The sequence below is a fragment of the Eublepharis macularius genome, chromosome 4 (genome assembly GCF_028583425.1).
Source record: "Eublepharis macularius isolate TG4126 chromosome 4, MPM_Emac_v1.0, whole genome shotgun sequence".
Taxonomy (NCBI): Eukaryota; Metazoa; Chordata; class Lepidosauria; order Squamata; family Eublepharidae; genus Eublepharis; species Eublepharis macularius.
The window spans coordinates 122,634,836-122,657,791 of NC_072793.1; the positions used below are offsets into that span (position 1 = coordinate 122,634,836).

The following is a 22,956-nucleotide window of genomic DNA, read 5'->3' on the forward strand; positions in this document are numbered from 1 at the left end:
AATGGTACTAATACAGAATCATTAATCTAGGAGACGCAGGAAGCAATGAAGACAAGGGGAAAGAGTGTAAGGAATCAGGTCAGTATCAAGAAGAGGAACAGCAATTCTGGAATGCAACTTTCCTATTCATTTGGGGCAGACTGGGTAGCAGCCATTGGCTATCGGTAGTCTGCAAGGACTGGGTACATGCATCAGTTCATGAAAGGCCTTTGTTCTCTTGATGAGGAAGGACAAGTTGTCCTTTTGCTCAGTTGCTACCCTTTGTAGAAAATGTAATGGCTCATGACTGGAAATGATATTAGCATGGACATAATTCTGTAGCATTAAAGGAGGATTTAATTTCTCATTTAAAATTTCCCATCATTTTCTGAGTTAGTTGTTTGGCATGTTAGGTGTCCCTTCTGTGAGATCCCTTCACATATGCTTAGAATAGGTGGATACCTATATTTCTGCCAAACATATGCATATGAACTAGGACATCTTAGCCAGTTTAGAGTGTGTAGTGTGTAATGTGCACATCTAATTACATGTAATGTGTATTCTACTGCAAACACCAGACCAAACATGCATTTGTGGGATGATATGGGTGATGCTAAAAATGCAATGTAGGCTTGACTAGCCGTTGACGCTTTCTAATGTTTTTGCATTTATAATTGTAGTTTGAGTAGCTACAGTTGCAGTGCACATCGTGGAGTCAGCTGGTTATAAAGACTGAATCCTCAAGATTCATAGTAATTACTTTAACAAGAGCAAGCTCCTACTCTTCATAGTTGTTTAATGTACTTTGCCAGCTGTGCAGGTTTCATGCTAAGCAACAAGGTGCCTATGGAGACAGATTGGAAGAAAACTCCTCGCAAAGACTATGGGTTGGATCCAAACTAAACTGGCAGCTCCCACCGATGATTCCTCTCCATTGCAGAATCCTCACTTCCATATGTCATCCCTCAGGGGCCTTTCTCCCCCAGGAACATCATTTCGTGAAGACGGAGGGCTGCAATGGGAGAGGTGAAGTGGGAAAGTTTTGTTCTGCCATTGGATAAGGTTTTGGGATCCAACCCTGGGTGACCTTCTCTCCACAACAAGTAAACAAAACAGCATTCCGTAATGTCAGGCTAAAAAACATAAATCACTACAAAACGATTGATTACCTGATCACTGTGTTTAGTAGATGGCCCGAGCAGATCGAATCCTTAACTGCTCAACCTTTTCAGGTACTACCTTAAGTTCTGATCCTGTTCAAGGTGACTGAAGAGTTTGTTGACTGTGACTTGGGGGCTTTCTCTCTGCGAGGCAGTGCTTGCTGTAAAGGAGGTTATGGTTAACTGGCTGGGCTGGGCATCAGCACTCTGTTGGCTCAAATCCCAACTACCACCATAAACTCAGTAGGTGGCCTTGTGTAAGCCACTCTTCTCAGCCCAGCTCCCCAGCTGTATTGTGGGGACAATAATAACACTGACTTTGTTCACTACTCTGTGTGGGGCGCTACTCTGTCTAGAAGAGCAGTGTATAAGCACAGTTATTATGGTATTGTTGGGCAGCACTCCATTCCATTCAAAGCACACACAGAGACAGACAGACACAGAGTTCTCACCTTTTCTTTGCAAAGGTGAGAACTATATTCACAGTGCTTGGCTTTCTCTGTAGCAGCACCAGTACTATATAGAGTGTTCACCTTACAGGGAGAAGTCATTTGTCACCAGGTAAACCCTGGCTTTTTCTGCAGGCTGATCTGTGTTGTTTTTAATTGTTTCATTGTTTGAATCTACATACATTTTAGCGACTCGTTAATTCACGTCAGAGCTCTTAATGGCGATATTGTGAATTGCATGTTTTCATTATTGTAATCCACTTTGGGTGCCATATGAATGGCTGAGAATATGGCACACAAACATTTGAACAAGTAAATGTATTACTTGGGAGTAAGTAAAATTGAATTAACTTACTTTCCTATCACTATTGTTAGGTTCCCAGTCTAAGAAAAAGAAAGGAGTTCAGATTAAAGCAGAGCGGCAGCAAGTGGCTGGGAGGCTGGAGATAATGCCAGGATTCTGTCTGTTGTGTTCTGTGAATGTCTGTGTCTTCTGCTGAATGCTATCAGCCTTCCCAAACCCTCTTTCCTTGTCCCATTCTACACCAGATCCATTTACTTCTGTTTCTGTCTGACCACCCTGTCTATCAGAGAGGAGGAATGAGGAAAAAGGGTAGTGAAGATTTATGATTGTATTGTGTTGTGTTACTTTCTTCTGCTGCTTTCTCCGTTTGCCCAACCAGCAAGTGATAATATTGTTCCTAAGACTTCCACGTGTGAGTTTCCAAGGTGGATTATAATGTGTATATATATAAATCCCCTGAGAGAAAAGATGGACAGTTTCCTGGCTGCCTTTGACTGTAGTCCTTTCCCATTAGTACCTTAATCAGGACTTTGCCTAACCTACAGCAGCTACATTTTCTGCAGGGCTCCTTGCTGTGTATCTCACTGTTTGCTGCTTCGTACCTGACCCACTTTACATGCAGGGCAATTTTCTGGGATTCATTTGTAGGCAGTCCTTAGACTGCACTCTTTGCACTCTTTTTTAAAAAATGTGGGTATTATTTTGCTGTGAGTTTGGAGCACTTTTAAATCTGTTCCCATAATCTAAATGTTCTAATCTGGAAAAAGGCAAAGCACATCTGAAAAAACAATATTTTTTGCATAAAAAGTTTTATTTCATGCATTCTTTAAAAAAAGACATTAACTGTGATTTCAGTTTGGTGGGCAAACTGTGGAGTCAAATTGTGTCTGTGGTTGCCACCTAATCAAGCTGTATCCTCTGAGGACCTTGTTTCTGTATGTTTTTTATAATACAATAGGCATAAGGTAAGTTTCTATCTGAGAAATAATCAAAGGGCCGTTGGTCTCCCATTAACCTGAGCTTTGAAGGTTCAAAAAGTGTTATATAAAGGTTAGTTGGTTTGTTTGTAGTCCACCTTCATAGCATGCTGTTTAAATATTTGGATGTATTATTTATGAAATTGTCCTTGATACTGACTGTATTAATCTCACACTGTGTAATCCGCCTTGAGTCTCAGCGAGAAATGCGGGCCGCACATACATACATACTTGCATAATCTTGCATGGAAAAACTTCATTGATGCTACTTTTCTTGCAGCTGTTGGGTTGAGCAGAGCATGGGATGGGGCACAATAGAGAAGCTTGCCAGTATGAACTACTCATTATCTTATTACCTCCAGAGAAGTCAAGGCCGCTGTTTTTGTCTCTCCCCCTCTCCCCCTGGTTATTTCCTCTCTCTTGCTTCCATATTCTCTCACAATATTACACTTTTAGATTTCTTTCCAAAGTCAAACACTAGTGCCGTGACTGGCTTGCACAAGGGGAGCTGAGTGAGAGCAGAAGTCTGGATGAGAAATTAGCGAGAGCAATTATTAGTATTTGAGTAATTATCAGCATCAGGATGCGGAGAAAGGTTAATAAGGAGGGCTTTTTTGGGTAAATGTTTATTCCCCTAGGTGGAAGAGTTGGGGAGGAAGAAACAGGTTTCTTAGTGGATTCTGATTTACAGACTTCCTTCTTCACATCCTGTTTCTTTCTCTTCTCACCTTGTGTGAGATATGAGGTGGAAGTGTCTTGAAGGAAAAGAATCCTTCACTGGCAACTCCTGGGCACTTTTCTAAATTATTTGTTACATTCCAGCTATACTGGAGCTGTATCCTGTTTCAGGAGGAGAAACAAAATTGGAGAGGTTTAGGCTGTAAGCTATTTATTCTGTCTCATTCCTTTCTGGTCTTCTTTCTTTGAATACATTTTCTCCTCACAAAAGATGAAGTTTTCACTCTTTCCTTTCTTTAGGAAGGCGTTTTCCTCAGAGCTACCACTGAAAGTGTTTTTGCATATGAATTTCTAGGAGATATACCAGAATACGTTCTGGGACCTGGGAGAAGAGATCAAAAGCTGTTAACGCATTTTGTCAGGTTCTCTATGAATGCCCAAAGGATCACAAATAAAAAGTGAGGTAAAAACATGTGCAGCCATGCATAACTCCTTCCTTTTGCCTTCTCTATCCTGTGACTCCTTGAGCAAGACCTGTTAACATAGGGCAGCTTTACTTGTGCACTTACGTTAAAAGATTTTGTTGTGTGTCCTGCTCCAAACCATGTGTGTAAGTGTGCAAGTAAAATGCTTACTTGCTAACATGCTTAGAGTAACAAAGCCTACCAAAAACATGATAATATAAAAGACATATGGGCTTATAAATAGCTATGTAGTTGACTGTGGCAAGCAAGAATACAACAGACAAGGAAACTTAGAAGAAGGTCATTCTGTTTTTTCTTTGAGACGCAAATTACTAACATGTGTATGGGCAGGCAGGCTATTAAGAATTTTTCTATAGCGGTAAATTTTCTGCAAGGCTGTTTTCAAACTTTCCCTTAGATGTATGCTGAGGAGCAAAGTATGCGTATATTTGATGTGGGTAAAAGCGTATGTGCCACTGCTCATCATCTCTGTTTAGATTTTTCCTGCTTGTCTCTTTTAAGCAGTGCATGTTTGACTTGGGTTACTGTAAAACCTTGAACATGTGGCATTTACTTGCTCTGAGTTCTTTAGTTTAGTAAGGAGTGCTTGATTTGGAACTTTGCTTTATATGAGGAATTGGTTGTTCAGTAATACTTCTCTGATTCTTACACAACTCAGTAGAAAGAGGTGTGTCACAAACCCAATGATATTTTGTGGAATCTTATCTTATTGTGTAAAGCAGTGAAAGAATGGTAGTAATGTTGGAGAGGCAACATTCCTATTCCTTAGGTTTGGCTACTGCTATATGACAACACTTCCTTTCATATGCATTGAAAGCTTTTCTCTAGCCCTGTTGATTTCCCAGACGTCCAACGTTTTTATCTGTTGCAAACTTCATGTGAAAATAATTACTCTTACAGATGCAATTTCACTCATAAATGCAGATGCCTAAACATCCCTGCAGTAAAATCTACTCCTTGCTTCCATGCCTGCTGCCTTTATTCTCTTGAGAATATATTAGAGTTTCACAATGGTGGCCAAGATTTGGGGGAAACCATAAGTTAAGTTCAAAGCAATGCTATTCTAAGTGTGCATTATGATGAATAGACAGTCCACTCATTTATTAACTTTTAAAAACTTCATTTATAACCTGCCCTTTTCTCCATTGGGGATCAAAAGTAGCTTATAGCATTCTCTTCTCTTTCATTTTATCCTTATAACAGCCCTCTGAGGTGAGTTAGGCTGAGAGTGTGTGACTGACGCAAGGTCACCCAGCAAGCTTCTATGGCAAAGTGAGGATTTGAACCTGGCTCTTCCAGATCCTAGTCCAGCCCTCTAGCCACCACACCACACCACACTGACACAGTCTGCAAAGGTGAAGGCAGCATGTATTCTTGACTGAGGTGTACACTGTGCCACAACTGCTCCTGCTTAGCTGTTCAACAAGCCGCTGTTGACTGTGCTTTAGAATAATGTAAAGCATCTTTTATCTGCCAGGTGAATTTCTTTTCCTATAGACGTAATAACTAGACATGAAAATAGCATGTCAGTCTTTGTGATGTCCACATATGTGTTCTACGTGTTGGTGGCATTCTTAACCTCAATGTATTCTCATAACAGCACTGTTAGGAAATTTAGAGTGTAAAATAGTGAATGGCTTACACTCTCCCAGTGAGTTTCATTGGTGATCAGGAATTTCAAGCCCAGTGCCCCTGGTCAAAGTTCAGCACATTTAATGCTGTATCACACTGGCTCTGATATCTGCTTCAGTGGAGACATTGCTTTGATTCTATGTTATGTTATTAGCTATCTCATTTTCTTCCCCATGGTGGATTAATATAATTGTAGAATTACCCCAGTACTTAAATGTTACTGTTGGAATGACTAACACACCCACAGATCGATTGTAAAACCAGGGTAAGAATGTATTGATGTACTGCGCTATGAATATGGTGCATAAAAGGACTGGAAGGGTGCATTTGTCATGGTAGTACAGCCTGTGGGAAGCTACAGTTGTGATGATGAAAAGTAAGAGAACCATTCTGGTGGCTATTGAAAGCAACTAGTTCTTGTGGCTATTGAAAGCTACTAATTACAGGTCCAGACAGCTGCAAAAACTGGCATGGCAACACCTTTTCTTTTTAGCCAAATAGTGGGGTTATAGGAATTAACAGCATTTCAATTTGTGCTGTATTTATTGTCAGATAGAATGAGCTTTTTTGAGAATAAGAGGCCATTTGCTAAGCAGGATAGCATTGGACTGGGGAGATCTCGATTCAGATCTCTACTCAGCCATGAAACTCAGTAGGCGAACTTGGCAAATTACTCTCTCTCAGGCATTGGGGGAAGAAATGGGGAAAGTCCCATGCGTGCTGCTCTGAGCTGCTTGGAAGGCAGGCAGGAAACACGTAATAAATACATACATTGAGAGTATGCACAATGCAGATCTGCAGTGAAACCTCCGGGTAGTTGCATGGAGAGATTACAACAGCTTCTATAATACCCCTTCTCCCCCTTTTTCTTTTGCAAAATGCAATTCAAAGTATTACTTCGTGGACAATGAAGTTCTTGGTAGGGTATATTAGGGCATGTGAAAAAGACCTATCATGCCATTGTCGTTTTCTTTGATTGTTCCCCGTGGACCCTCTTAGCAATGTCCTATGAGCTTTCCAGCACGCACAAGATATTGCCTCATATATAGATTTCTGATAGGCTGGGTTGGTTAGTATTTGCTTTATTTTGCCTCTTTTATTGCTTGAATTGTTCATTTTGTATATATTTTAATAGAATGCTACTGGCACTGGCCTTTGGATCTTTTAGGGGGTAAAATGAATGGATAAACCTCAGATGTATGTACAAAGCAATGTCGATTACTAATGCAGATCTTCTGGTAACTTCAGATAGTGGCCTATTGACAAAGCTTTTAGCATTCAGATAGAAATAATTGACCAGCAGGGGGTTACTGCTCTTGTAATGACCTGTATTTTGTATGCAGGAGGAGCAGCTTGCACAATCAATGCAAGTTCCCAATTTAGGATTTTGAAATTCAACTTAACTCAAGGCTGCTTCACACATTGTGACAGAAACAGAGGAATAGCTTTGTTACAGTACAATCCTAAGTAAAGTCACTCCATTCTAAATGGGTATAACTCTGCTTAGGATGGCACTGTCAGTCTGTTGCAGCAAAATTAAACTGGACTTTCATGACACCTTAAAGACATGTTTTTATTTTTGCATAAGATTCTATGGACTAGTCTCCACTTATTCAGATGCATTTGCCAAAGTATGCTGTGATCCGCAAAGTGGGTTGTAGTTCATAAAAGTTTATGCTGGAGTAAAAGTGTTGCTAGTCTTTAAAGTGCCACAAGACGTCTGTTTTTGGTGTAATAGAAGCATGCATAAAAATGTAGCCTATAGCTGCTCCCATTCTGTACTGTGAGGGGGACAATGCATATTTCATTCACTGGATTCCATTCCCCTGGGAGACATGCAGCATAGAGTCAGGGGGGGGGGCCAGGGAGATTGGTCTGTCCCCTTATGTTACCATCTTCCACCAGTGGGTGAAGACTTTTTTGTTTCGTTTGGCATTCCCTCTGTGATCTCTCCGTCCTGTTCAATGTCTTTTGTTTTTAATATTTTAATTGTTTTTGTATTGTATGTTTTTAGCTCTGTATTGTATGTTTTAATGATGTGGTGGTTGATTTTAATCATTTTAAAATGTGATTTTATTATGTATGTTTTAACTTGTTATCCACCTTGGTGGCCCTTATGAAGGCAGAGAGGTGGAATATAAATTTTGTTAAATAAAGATAAAGATGTGGTGAAAAAAAGAGGTACAGCTACTTTACATGTTTGTGAGAGTAGTCTAGGACCATGGATTGGCACGGTAAATTGAGGCAAGGAAGAACAGGTGGGATTGATTGGCAGGTTAGAAGGTACTGAAAGCCAAGAAGTATTGGCTAGTGATTTTGGTCATCTGAAGGTCATGGCCATCAGTAGAATAAAGGAGGTTTTAGCATAGTAATTAGGAAGAGCATTGTAATGTTTGCAAGAGGAGTTGGCAGCTGCAGACATACATTCCAGTACTTCCTTCTTTTCCACTGTGCAGCTGTCAGGCTGTGTGAGACCTCCTCACAATCACACCTGCATTCCTGGACACCTTCACCACAGGCCTAAGCCCCGCTCCCTGCAGGGGTGCAGCGTTTCCACATCTCTGCCTCTGTCTATCAGTCTTTCTTAGCTCAGGGGTGTCTCTCCTAATCAAATACATTTGTTTTGTAAATCTGGCTAAAAATAATCTGGGGCTGGTGTGCGCTGGATGTTGGCGGTGAATCAAAGGCGCCACTCTAATTAGACGGGCCCCGGTTTGTTTGTGAGCCGCATATATTTCCATGCTAATCAGCTGCACGCCAGGATCCTGCCTTCTAAGCCCCGCTTCCTTTGCCTGATTGGAAAGTATGCAAATGGATGGATGGAGTCTATTTATTGCAACAGGGGAAGTGAAACTACAACATGCTCTGTGGGGTTTTATTTGGGGGCTAGGGGGAGAAGGATTAGGTGGAAGTCTGGAAAGATGTTCCAATGATTCAATAATTATTAAGAAACTCGGGGCACCCAAGTGAGTTACTAAATGCTCTTTAAGTAATAGTCAAGTCAGATGTGTATTTTGCCCATGACTGGCCACTGTTCTCAAATTATCTTGATGCTGCAGAAATCATTTGGGGAGTAGAAGACTTTTAGGCCAAGAACCTCTGTGCCTTCACTTCCTAATCAGTAAAATGTTCCCATATTGGGATGCTGTGAGAAATAAGAGCACATGGATAATAAGAACATTGGGGCTTTGTAAGCACCTAAAGCTGAAGGAGCAATTGTTTTCTGTGGGTAGACAGTGCTGCTTTTTGCAAAACTTCACAGCAATGTGTGGGGCAACAGAGCTACTGATTTCCATGTTGCATTTCAGTATTATAGGTAGCTTTGGTGTCTGTAACCAATTCTGGATCTATTTTGAGGTGGGATTTACAGGTACAGATGCAGAAAAAAAGATTTTCCCATTTATGTCCAGTTGTTACATTTGCCTGATTTCCAAAAACGATCGGAGAAGCAACTTTTGATAAGACTTTTATATGGCCAGGTTGTTTGCTTCCAAGTTGATAAATAATCTAAAAGATTTTCTGAGTTGTGGATCTTCTGCCTTAGGGCCCTGAGGATATAGACCTAAAAAATGTATAGGTTTGCTGTGACTCTGTTGTTGTTGTTGTTGTTGTTGTGACTAATGCCATGACCGGTTCAGTTAAATCATAGGATGTTGAAGCACAGTCTAGTCCTATTTGTATGGATTACTTCAGTTGGTGAGGCCTGATAACGTGGACAAGTTGCTTAGAATTCTGCACTCTGCACCTTCTAGTGACTATCCTTGACTCTCTCAGCTCATAGTAACTACCTTGGTTGGTCAGATGGATCCAAGAGATAATTAATTCTTTCTGACTGCCCTGAAACAAGCAGCCATGAGTAATAGTTCTGACTGCCCTGAAACAAGCAGCCATGAGACCCCCTCCTGAAGAAGGCAAATTACCTAAATAATTACTTCTCAGTGGTCAATATTCCATTCTCGGAAATGGTGCTGAAGCAGATGGTGGTAACCCACTTTCAAGTGGTCTACAAGGGAATGGATGAGCTAGACCCGTTTCAATCCAGATTCAATCCAGAGTGAAATGAAGGTTTCCGATAGAAATGGCCTTGGTCATCCTGCCTGATGATTTTCCACAGGAGAGTGACAGGCAGAGAATGCCTGTTCCCTGCTGATTATTTTGGGCCTCTTGGTTGCTTTCAGTACCATTGGCCGCTTCCACACACGTTGAATAATGCACTTTCAATGCAGTTTCGCTATCCTTTAGAAGTGGATTTTTTGTTCCACACATGGAAAATCAGTTTCAAATGTTCACTAAAGAGTATTGAAAGTGGATTATCCAACATGTGTGGAAGCAGCCATTGATTGGTATCCTTCTGGAGAGGCTAGCTGTGTTGGTAGGAGGCCATTATGCTTTGGTAGTTTTGCTTGTACTTGTTCTGGGGGCAGTGCTGTTTGGCCTTGTAGCGTGTATGCTGTAGGATCCCTCAGGGGATCTATTTTGTCATTCCTGCTATTCGACATCAACATGAAACCATTGGGAGAGAACAAGCAGTGCTTTAGATGATGGCCAGTAAACTACATCTCAATCCAGACAAGATTGAGGTGCTTGTTGGTCAATGACAAAGCCCATGAGGACTGAGGATACAACCTGTCCTGGAGGGAGTTACATGCCCCTGAAGGAACAGGTTCATATTTAGGAGTACTGGATCCTGGCCTGTGGTTGGAGGCCAGGGTTTTTTCTGTGTTGGTCTGCCCTCCCAGTTGAGGCTCAGCTGGCACCTACTTTACTGGTTTTTAGGAGTTATCTTTACTGGGTTTTAGGAGTTACCTTATTGTTAAATCTCTGAGGACCAAAACATGTCCCATGACTGACAGGTTCCTTCTTTTTTGGGTGTGTGTGTTCTTATGTCCTACTGCTAGCCTGTTTTTTTAAAGGAATAACATTTAATGCTGCTGTATGCATGCATAGGTGCTTGTAGATGAAAATTCTTCATAGAAATATGTGAAGGACAAGCAGTGGCTGTTCCTTCTGGCTGTTCAATCTATACAGCCACTTTGAAGATTCCAGAGAGCTGAACCTTTCAGAGTGTTCAGTAATTCTGGCAGATTATAAACTGGATATGTCATAGAATTAGGAGAGAGATCAAAATGCCTCTGAGTTCAACTCCATGCTGTGAGGTAACCACTGATACCTTACAGTTAAACTTATGCTGGTGTCTCTAGTGTGCCATAAGCAGAAAGCAGGTGCACCGAAGAAAGTAGGTTACTTAGCTGGAAATGACTCATGGTGAGCAACCAGGTGGCAACTGAATTAAAAGAATTAATCTTGTTGTATATCCCCCTCCTTTTCTTGACTGTGACCCTGTGACACCTTTTAATGTGGTTGTGACCTCTGTAGTGAAAGCACTGTCTTCCGTGTAAGCTTTATTGTCGTAGTGAGTAGTAATTGGATTAAAGTAATTTCTGTATCCCTGTTATGCCTGGAACAGATGTGCTGGCTGGCTGCTTGTTATTTACTGCTGGCTGTAAATGCCCTTATAAAGTGCGGCCCAGCGGCCAAACTCTTGGGTCCTTGATATCAGAAGCAATAGTGTCCCCCTTTTGTAGCAGTGCTGTATGCCAGCCCTCCACTAGCTCTCAATGTGTGGCTCTTTACATTTGTTGGGCGCTATGTCAGTAATGAGCAGGCAGCTGCATTAGGGTGTAGCCTTTTTGGTACACCAACTTTTTGACACAACGAGGAGCCTTTTGAGAGCCCTGCTATTATGAGGTTGCTGGAAGGCTCAGCATGGGAGAAAAAGCTTTCTTGAAATAAAGCTTGTGTAGAATGGCAGAATGATGATTAATGGGTTCATGATGATCCGTCTCTTACAAGCAGGTGGAGAGGGTGAATGTTGAGATAAATGAAAGATCGCTCAGAGTGACCCCGTGGTAGAAAAGCTAGGCTGCATGGACTGTGCAAGGAGGCGGCAAGATACTGGCATATTTGCATGCAGTTATCTGTCCACAGTCATGGTGACGTTTCTGTACCTGCATAGTCTCAACAGCTTCAGCAGCTGCTTCTCTTCCACCAACTCTTTAGAAATACCAAATGGAGGGCTCAAAACTATTAAAACAGCTTATTGCAGTTTTTCCTTCCCCTCTGAAATACTCATGAAGTTTCCAGTTGACACCCCTTCCCCTCCACCTGTGACAGGCTGTCTGTACTTCTTCTGAACACCGATTCATTTTACAATACCAATAACATTTGTTTTAAAGAACATAGCATAATTTTATTATAGATTGATGTAGCTGTTATTCTACATAGCTGTTTTAAGAGATATAAAGGAATGGAAAAAATGACAGATTATTGCAGTAAAGTGGTAAAGAAACTGGATGACTGACCAGAGATGGTGGATGCTTAATTCTCACGTGTTAAATAAGGGATTGTAAAAACAAATGAAGGGAGGGTTTCTGTTTGGATGAACCTCCTAGACTCTGATTTGTATCTAGTGAAAGATTTCTGCAAAGTTTTGCTGATTTCCGCCCCCTCCCCGCCCACTGCAGACTGCCAACTCTTCCCTCACATCATGTCCCTGTGGGTCCACCGTCTCCCAGAAGCAGCATTTCAGGTGTGATTTTCAGCTGCAGCAGGAAGACAAAGGTAGAGAAGTCCCATTTTGCTGACAAAAATCACTTCTATTGGCTAAAATTATCACTCAATCCAAGACTCTACATTTCTCCCTTGTCTTGCCCCATGGCAGCCAAAACATCCCTATGGAATGGGCTTCTTGGATATTCTCACCTGTCTCTGTTCTTTCTTCTCAAACATCAGGTTGTAGCTTGGGCATAGCTGGAAGCAGTGAAGCTTCAAAGTCCTTGAGTAGAGGGCTGACAGACAGGACAGAGACTGGAGATCTGGGATATCTGGGGTATAGTGCTTCCTTTCGACCTGGTCACTACTGGTCTGAAATTGGTACACAGTTCCTTTTCCATGTAATAAAAGTTATATCAGGATCCTGCCAGCAGTAATAGGTCCAAATGCTAACACTCTGTCCTTTCTTCCTTCAGATCCTGGTAGACCCTGCCAATCCCCTTGGACGTTCAGCACTGCAGTATGAGAATGTTGTGGCCCACGAAGGCAGCTCCATTCTGCGGGACCTGGTCCTCAGCCCTGATCTCCAGTACCTCTATGCCATGACTGAAAAGCAGGTATGTCATACAGTCATTTTTATTCAGCTGGTTCTTTGACAGAATTGTAACCTCAGCCTTAGTGAAGCTAAGGCTGCCTACAGGCTGTCTTGCATACAGCAATAGTTCATGCAGTGTTGCCTTGTATAGAACTGTTTTAATGTTGTGGGTTTTTTGCATTGGGAGGGGGGGAAGAAGACTGAAAAGTGGCTCCATGGAACAATTATGACTGCAGAGTAGATGGAGATGGCTTGTTTGTGGTCTGTTGCTGCCGTGACTGGTTGGCCTGTTGGCAGACTGGGTGGTGGTTTTGGACTTTCCTTGGTAGCCAGTGCCAGCTGATGGGTGGGACCACATTGCACCCAGTGTCTCCCACAAAGCTTCACCAACTGGAGAAGAGAGTGGGAGAAGCCGGCGCTGATCAGCTTCTCAGTGCTGGAAGGAGCGGCTTGGCTCCTGGAAGAGGACTACTAAGCTGTCCCATGTGTCAGGATAGTAGCTGGGGTAATGGTTGTGTGAGGCCTGAGGGTGTCCCTGAATGCAGTGGAATCCCAGGAATAGCCTGGATCTGAGGAAGTTTGGTTCCTCAGACTCCTAGAGAAGAAAGGACATGGTAGGAAGAGGGGGACTAGAGTGGAATGCAGGCTGAGGTTTAAGGGAGCTTCCTAAAGGATGGGTCAGGACTCAATTTAGAACATGGAGCATTGGTTAGATATACTTTCTGTAGTGTTGTTTCACACAGTGCCCTGTTCGGGAAACATATCCACAGCATTATAGGAAGTGTTACTGTATGTGGAGTTCTTCCACCATTGTCACATGGGTTAGGGTGGCGCTGACAGATTTTTGAAGTAGCCCAAAAAAAAAAAATCCCACTTTGTAAGAATGCACCATTGTTTTTACTACAGCAGTTCTAATAAGAGGCTGTGCTACTGAAGCAGGTGTGCAATCTATTGCCATAAAAGTATTTTGCACTGCAATTCCAAGCAGAGGCTCTCCATTCTAAGCCCTTTGATTTCAATGGATTTAGAAGGGAGCTTATTTATTTATTCTTTTAAAATATTTATACCCCATCTTTCCACAGTGTCCAAAATGGTTTACAAAATATATACAAACACAATTAAAAATGCAATTAAATACATGCATCAGAATAATGAACTTAAGACTGCAACTTTGTCACTTCCAGCTGCCAGAAGCCCCTCGTCATCACTCAGTGGCTTCTGCTTGGAGCACTGGTGGCTCCCTGGCACCACAAGTAGTGGCTGTTGTATCTGGGATAGTACTGAAAAAGGGTTCATAATTCACTAAGTTTTGATGGCGGCACAGCTGTACTGAAATACTTTGCCAGTTTTCCTACAGACTCCAACTCACCTGCAGAGTTCACTGAAACATTTGTTTGATCCATTTAGCCCTTTATTCCTTCTTGGGTTGCTATTATATTGTTAGCTATTCCAGGAAAGGGGATTGAGAGGCAGTGTGTGTAGTGGTTAGAATGTTGGAGTAGGATCTGGGAAACCCCGGGTTCAAACCCCTCCTCTGCCATGGAAGCTCATTGGGTGTCTGTGGACCAGCCACACTTTCTCAGCCTAACCTACGTCACATGCTTGTTGTAAGGATACAGTCAATGAGAGATGAATGATGTTAAAACCACTTCATCCCCATTGCAGGGAAAGGTGGGGTAGAAATGAAATAAATAAATAAAATAAAATAAATGTCAACTTAAGCAATTAAGGGTCAAACTTTCAGCAGCATAAAAGTATATGGGTCAAACTTTCCAGCAGCAGACCCTTTTCAAGCTGGAAGGCAGTCCTAATCTTATTTAAAGTTTGGGTCTGATTTTTAAAGGAAAAGGAGCATGTAAGTAAATAGCACTGAACCTTCCCCTTGTATCTCCCCATAGGTTCTCCCTTTAAACTCCCTACATTCCGCAGAGTTCACATCTAGTACTAGAGATCAGATGAAGAAAAAAGCAGTGGGTGGGGGATGGCAAACTGCAGGGGAAGTAAGCTGTGGACAAGGGGGAAATTTAGCATCCCTCACCTGCACGCTCCTTTCACTCTAAAAATGTTGACCTTACATTCACTTAATACACAATCTGGGTAGAATTGGATTTAAGCAAATGGGTCTGCTGCTATCACTTCTACTTTGGCCTCCAGAGAACTCTGCTTTTCAGCATCATTAAATCATGTCTGATTGAATTCTCAGGTGTCTGTTCCTGGAATGAATAATTCCTATTTGAGTCTGTCCTGAGGGGAAACAAACTTATTATTAGGAAGCCAAAGAATCATAGGTACATGCAGCATCTCTTATAAAGACTCATTAGGCCTCTTTTTGAAAAACCTCCATCATTTAACAGATTGCCTGGGTGCTACCAGCTCTAGGGAAACTATAGCTGCATTGCTGTAGTAAGATAAATAATGTGCTTATGAATGAGGGGCATCAGAGTTGCATTGTGACTGAGTAGTCCAACTTCATTTCTGTCATGCTTCAGAGTCCAGGTTTTATCATGATCTGTATTTTAATGGGTTATTTGGAGCTTTGGGTTTCAGTGCCGTCTCTGCTTCCTTGTCCAGTATAGCTGGATTTTGGTTGAAAGGAGAAAAGGAGAAAGAAGTTATGCAGCTGGAAAGAAGAATTTAAATTTCTGACCTTTAGCTGGAAGGCATGAGGTGTGTCTGCCTCTCTTACCCTTTGCTTATAATGGAAAGCTAGATTAAATGGGACTTTCCTCAAAAAGCTATCTAGACAAAATTTTATGTAGAGGGAAGAAAACACAAATCTATTTGTACAGAAAACGTAGGCGAGATAATTTGGCAACTGCTGTGCTTGCTGGGATAGAAGCTCATAGTCCAAGGCTTTCACTGAACGCCCTTGGTATATCAGGAAATGTTCGTGAAGAAGGAGGTGAAGGGCATGCTAACAGAACTTGGGACAAGCTCTCGTACTGTTTAGCTTGTGATTGGTTCATTAAAGTTATTTACTTCATGTATATGTATATAACTTGGCCTATGATTAAACCGTGCTTGATTAGTTGTGGTCATTTTAATGCTGACACTTGAAATGCAAAAGTAGAGCAGAACAAAATCATAAGGATTAGTGGCTCAGCTTCACAGCATTCACAGCTTCATTCCTGGAGCTGTGGTTTGGACCAGAGTCCAACAAATCCTAGTGCCAGGTCGCCATGGCACCTAGAAATTTCATTGTGCCACCTAGTATTTTCAGCAATGGTTTTATTTTGGCATTGCTTGGCAGTTCTTGGTGGAATACAAAGCTTATTTATATTTTCAGATCAGAATGTTTTGTTGCATAGCATAAAAAGAAATGTGCATCAGGTTCCTGTCGTTGCTTGTTTATGTGTACACTTAAACATTCAGTGACGGTAGACGAATTCATTTCTTAATGAGATGTAGTTTATTCTGACTCCAATATTCTTTTGAATGGAGCTTGTAAACAACAACATTGGGATTATGAGAATTTGGGAAGAAGTTAGGTTAGGGTTAGAGATTAACTTTTTGGCTGTTGTGGGTTTTCCGGGCTGTATTGCCGTGGTCTTGGCATTGTAGTTCCTGACGTTTCACCAGCAGCTGTGGCTGGCATCTTCAGAGGTGTAGCACCAAAAGACAGAAGTCTCTCAGTGTGAGACTTCTGACACTGAGAGACTTCTGTCTTTTGGTGCTACACCTCTGAAGATGCCAGCCACAGCTGCTGGCGAAACGTCAGGAACTACAATGCCAACACCACGGCAATACAGCCCGGAAAACCCACAACAGCCATCGTTCTCCGGCCGTGAAAGCCTTCGACAATTAACTTTTTGTTTGTGGTAATTTCAACCAAAATTACACCACTATCATATTTTTAACCCTGAAAAATGGCACAAGAATGAACATTAAAAAAATCATTGTGATGAGCCAGTTTGGTGTAGTGGTTAAGAGCACGGGACTCTAATCTGGAGAGCCGGGTTTGATTCCTCACTCCTCCACAAAGCCAGCTGGGTGACCTTGGGCGAGTCACAGTTCTCTTGAGCTCTCTTAGCCCCACCCACCTCACAGGGTGATTGTTGTGGGGTAATAATAACACTTTGTAAACCACTCTGAGTGGGCATTAAGTTGTCCTGAAGGGCGGTATATAAATCGAATGTTGTTGTTGTTGTTGTTGTTGTTATTATTATTATTATTATTATTATTATTATTATTAGTATAGTTGGGGGGAGCAGGGAGAGGAAAGACTGTCCGAAGCCCATCAGTAAATGGGCAATGGTGGTAGAAGCAAAGTGCTTTAAGCGGCACCAAGTGTGAAGGGTGCCCTTTCTGCTTTACCTTTCCCTCCCTTCTCCTCTGACACCTAGTTGATTGGGAGGGGGGTCATTAGGTTTGAGAGAGAAGAAGCCAATTAGGGAGTGGGGGAAAGAGAAGGGAGAGAAATGGGAGAGAAGGGAGAAACTGGAGGACAGTGAGAGAGAGGATTTTCTTCCCTTGCAAATTTTGTGGGTCCCCCACTTACTTACTTTACATCCTACAATGCTTTTGTTACAGCTGTAATAAAATTACAAGAAATGATGACAAGGTTAGGACTAAATTTTATGAGAGGAATAATTATAAATATAGTCATTAAAATAAAACTCTGAAAAATAAGTCTGGCTCCTAAATTTTTAGACTGATTTCTAAAGCCAAAGAAAATGTGTCAAGCCTTGGCTTAGGCAGTAGGCTAAGAGCTTTCAAATAGAGTGACAACCAACCATTTATGTAATATATGAGGATGTGAGCCAGCTGGCCTTGCACTTTGGCTCAGTCATAACACCTTGTCTATGAACATCATACGGGAACTAAAGGCTATATATGATGATGCAACAATGGAGAGAGATAGAAAGAAAGGAAAGGGATACCCACATAGCTAAGTTTGTTCCCCTTCCCCCCAGTACAAACACTGAAACAATAGCTTACATGGGTGAATGAGGCCATAACTCCATTGCCCAAGGGTGATGTTTTACTTCCTCATCCAGAAGGCAGCCTCAGAAGTAAAAGCAGAAGCTTCTCAAAAAAAGGAAAGAGTCACAGAAAGTGTGACTCTATGTAAGAGGGAAAAAGAATATCTCATCTCTGAAACAAGAGAAATCTTCGTTTACTTCACGTTCCTCCTTTCTTTTAAGCTGTAAGACTGTCAAAATGTTTTTTGTAGAATAGAATCCTCTCTCTTCTCCAGTGATTAGCAACATTTAATGAAATCTCTATCCCCCTTGGAATGCATATGTTTCTATCCCATTCAAGCGTGCATATTTGGCTGCTAAATAGTTTTGTAAATCTACTTCTTGTTTGGAGTGGAACCAGTTGAAGTGGCACACTTGCTGCTATGGAAAGCCGTGGTAGTCCCCAAAGGGTTATGTGCCTTTTGGGATAGGTAAGTAGTCAAGGTAATCTGAAAAAATTCATAGACTCTTGATCAGTCAGACACCAAAACTTTTAATTGCAGCACTGAGAATTTGAAATATATCTCTAGTTCTGTGCTGGGGTGACTGGTAGACATTTTAAATGTGTCTCCAGCCCTGGTCAAGGGTCATTCAGAGTCCTTCTGAATGATGTGAACATTTTTTACTTGAGATGAAATAACATACTATCTTAACATGGCTGCTAAGCAGGTTGTCTCCGCTGTATGCAGCATTTAAAGCAGAAAGTGTACCAAAGCTGTAGCATTAGCAATGTGTTGGCAGCAGTGTCCATATTTTGGAGCAGTCTTTGGTATGGTTGGAATCAGCAAAAATCACCGCCCACTGTTCCACAGGTGGAAATGCTACTCCTCCAGAACTGCACAGCTGGATAGCCCCTATTGTTAATTATATATTGTTATAGGATGATCTAGGAGAAAAATCCAAAACGACAGCCATGAAATACCATTTATTAAGACAAACTGTTGGGAGGGCCCACATAATTCACTGTCCAGAGAAGAGAGTGAAGTGAAAGTAATATCTACACTTGAGTTTCCTTTCCTCTCAGCATGTTGACTTTCCTCTGAGTCATAAATATGCAATCAAGATGGGGGTTGAGAGGAGGCAACAGGCAAATATTTTCTTGGAGGAATGGAGGCACAAAGGCGGGCAAAAGAAGACAGAGGACTCTTTCCCAATTTCTCTTCATTGTCACGTGTGGATTTTGAGAGTTATTTTGCTAAGACCATTCAATATGGTGGTGATTCATTTCACCACCAGATTCTAGATCAATGGTACTCAGTGGCTCAGAAGTAGGGTTGCCAGCTCCAAGTTGGGAAATTCCTGGAGATTTGGGGGGTGAAGTCTGGAGAAGGCAGGGCTTGGGAGGGAAAGGACCTCAACATGGTCTAATTCTATATAGTCCACCCTCCAAAGCAGCCATTTTCTCCAAGGGAATTCATCTCTGTAGCCTGGAGATCAGTTGTAATTCCAGGAGGTCTCCAAGCACCACCTGGAGGCTGGCAACTCTACTCAGAAGCCGCATGTGACTCTTTGGCATACCACCTGTAACTCTTCTGGCATCTACCCCATGTTACAAGAAAATAAACAAGCCTATTGCCCTACAGGACTTTTGGTTAGCAGCTGGTTCCCACCTGAAATAGCTGCTGGGACTGGAGGACTGCATAGTTTGGTGTAGTGGTTAAGAACACGGGACTCCAATCTGGAGAACCGGGTCTGATTCCCCACTCCTCCACTTGAAGCCAGCTGGGTGACCTTGGATCAGTCACAGTTTCTAGGAGCTCTCTCAGCCCCACTGACCTCATGGGGATTTAGGGTTGCCAGGTCCCTCAAGTATCCCAGCGGGAGACTGGAACGCTGGCTCCTACCTCATTGGGGGCTGTTCTTGTTGTGCCCGCGCACGCAAAGCATGCACGCACACGCTCCCGGTGTGCGTGATGATGTCACTTTTGACATCATCACGCAGGGAGGAAGGGCAGAGAGCGTGGGCAGTGCTCTCTGTCTCTCTTGCTGCCGCCGCCGCACCCCTTGTCCCTGCTGGCGTGGACAGCATGCGGGGAGAGCTCTCGCACGTGCCGCGGCCGCTGCTGCCCCTGTGCTGCCCGTGCCAGCAGAGGCAAGAGGCGCGGCGGCGGCAAGAGAGAAGAGCAGGCTGTGGCTACCACACCTCGCTCTCTTGCTGCCACCGCCGTTGCGCCCCTTGACCCTGCTGGCGCCGGCAGCAAGAGAGCGAGGTGCGGTAGCCACAGCCTGCTCTTCTCTCTCGCCGCCGCCCCTGTGCTGCCCGCGCTGGCAGGGACAAGGGACGCGGTGGTGGCGATGAGGAGAGAGCAGGCCGTGGCCACTGCACCTCGCTCTCTTGCTGCCGACGCCAGCAGGGTCAAGGAGCACGGCGGCGGCGGCTGCAGAGCGCCAGCAGCAGCCTTGGTGAGAAAGCGAGCAGCGGCGGCAGTGAGAGCGGCGTGTTCTTGCAACCGCTGCCTGCTTTCTCTCTGCCACCGCCTGCTATTGCCCCATGGAGCGCCCCCCCCCCCGCCGGCCAGGTGAGCGGGCGCGGGGGAGGGAGGGTGGGATCGGGAGATCCGCCGCCCGGAGTGAGGGGATGGGAACCCTTGGGGGATTATTGTTATGGGGATAAGGACATACTTTGTAAACTGCTCTGAGTGGGCGTTGAATTGTCCTGAAGGGCAATATATAAATCGAATGTTGTTGTTATTTTTATCATCATTGTGCAGTGTGGAAGGAAAGATGTGAGCTCCCCGAGCTACAGGCCTCATCCATGGATTAAAGTAAAGGGCCTGGCCTTTCTAACAACCCTCACCCTCTCCTCAGCTTCTGTGCTCTCATTCTAGCACCTGGGAGGTGGCTGGGAGGACAGCAAGTTGGCTATGGAGGAGAGAACAACCACCGTGGCAGCCACTCAGGAAAAGAGCAAGCTGCCACAGTGGCAGGGCTGGATCTACGGGGGGGGGGCGGGGGAGCAGGCAGGGGAGTCGTCTGCCCCTAGAGCCGATGAAGAGGGGGCGCAAGTTGCGGCTGCCAGCTGGGAGCGCGCACCACGGAGCTGGTGGTGTCAGCACTGGCTGCTGAGCGGGAGGGCTGGGAGGCAGCCCGTGTGCCACCCCGGCCCCCTGCTGCACCGATGGCTGTGCCTAGCCCGCAGCTGCTGCGCCTGGCTGGAAGCGCGTGCTGGCAGCGGTAGCATGGGACAACTGAGCAGGCGGCCTCTCAGCCCTCCCACTCAGTTGCCCCGCGGTGGTGGTGGTGCCGCCGCCACCAGCGCATACTCCCAGCCAGGCGCAGCAGCTGCAAGCCAGGTGCAGCAGGTGGCTGGGGCGGTGCACAGGGCAACTGAGCAGGAGGACTGGGAGGTCAACTGTGCACTGCCACAGCTGCCTGCTGCGGTGATGGGGCAGCTGGCAATTAGCGGCGTGCCCTGCATGATGACGTCATGCATAGTGATTTCATCGCGCAGCCCTGGAGCTGACCCCTGGGTGCCAGCAATCCTCGCTACGGCCCTGCACAGTGGGGGGTGGGGTGGGGTAGATGGTTTTCGCTCCTCTTCCTGACCAGCTTGCTCTCCTCTGGGAGCCTTGGCCTTCTCACTCTCTTGCCCAACCTGCTTGGCCTCCTGCTGAAAAGAGAGTGAAAAGATGGGGAGGGAAGCCCTTCGCCTCACTCTAGACCCATGATATCTGGCTAAGCCTCAGAAGTGGTGCAGAGAGAATCTTACATGTGCAAAGATACCCTGGTAATTTAAAAGGCTGCTGTTATGTACTTAATAGTTACATTATTGTATATATGTGTTTGGAGGGGCAGCGCATAGGGCACACAGTAATCATGTTGCTCTTGTAGTTGACGGTAATTGTGAATATGGCTCTCCATGAGCTGCATTGTTCTAGATTCTCAGTAAGGGAAGATATTGGAAGGTTTTCTGAAGTGGCAGTGATGGCGTTGGGCTTCTTCCTCCTGCAGGTCCCTTTCTCTCCCCCTCTGGCTTGATAAAAAGAGTTCTTATCCGCAGCCTGCTGTTATCAGGGTGTAGGTGGAAAGTAATTAAATGAGCAGTTGTAACAGAGCTCAAAGGGCCTGAGGAATGAGGGGATTTTAATCAAATCTGGAGGAGCAATTAATAAAAAGCTTGTAACCCTTTAAGGCTGGCTCCTGCTGTCAGATTAAGAAAAGTGTGGGTTATGGCTAGCATCTGGAACAGGGAAGGGCAATGAAGAATCCTCTGAGATTATCCTAATCTCTATTGTGCCCAGTTATTTGATGAAGACAGTAAGAATTTGATAGGTATCTGAGAAGTGAGATTTTAAATGAGAAAGAGTGTCTTGCTTTTAGCTCTTTAAGACCAGCTTTTGAGTATCATGCCTAACATACTGAAGTATGGTGTGTTATAGCTAAGGCTGGTAATCCATTGCCAATAAATAAATAAATCTACAGTCTTCACCAAAAAACCCCAACAACTTTGCTTGGAAAAAAAACCTATTCAAACTTTGTAAATTTGCATAAGTGTACTTTGCATACTTCTTACAATGATCATACAGCATCTGTTTACGATTTTGAATGCACATCTGTTCAGCGGAGCCTAGTTTGGAGAAGCAAACACTGGAAATCCATGATGTGACTGAAGTGCCACATAACAGCTGAATTGGGAAGTGAAGACACAGCAAAAGGACTCTGTGACCAAGATGTACACATATTTTTAAGGGATCATTGCAAAAAAACCTGTAAATCATCTCCGAGGAACCTAATGAAGCTTGTTATTTTATTAGAATATGGATGGGTAACAAAAGGAAGATTTCTTCACTCAATGAGTAATTTACATTGTGGAATTCACTGCCAGCAGATATAGCGATGGCCATGTACACTGATGGCTTTAAAAGGGAATTCAACAGATTCGTGGAGGATAGAGAGCACCACCAGTGACTAAAGTTGTTATGATTTCTCACGTAGTAAGTAATATGGAAAGAATCCAGGCTTTCCAAAAAAATGGATTTAAATTAATTCTCTGTTTGAGATTGAAGGGAAGTGGAGGACTTAATTAAAAAGTTAAGTGGTATGTTTGTCCCACCAAAACAAGTACTGGTTACAAAGAATCTCCTCGTTATGCAGTGTGGAAGGGATGGTACGTGTATTGCAAATTATGGTAAATGTCTTAGAGAAAGCCTGCATAGTTTGTGACTCACTAAGTAGAGCTCATCG

At 43.6% G+C, this 22,956-nt stretch overlaps 1 protein-coding gene across 1 annotated transcript in view; it reads left to right on the forward strand.

Moving 5' to 3' along the window:
- The window catches only part of PLXNA1 (plexin A1), a 418,114-nt gene that overhangs the window by 182,568 nt on the left and 212,590 nt on the right, over nt 1-22,956 (forward strand). The window contains exon 4 of the mRNA XM_054978424.1: nt 12,693-12,833. Coding sequence (XP_054834399.1) covers nt 12,693-12,833 — 141 coding nt within the window. The remainder of the gene's footprint in view (nt 1-12,692; nt 12,834-22,956) is intronic.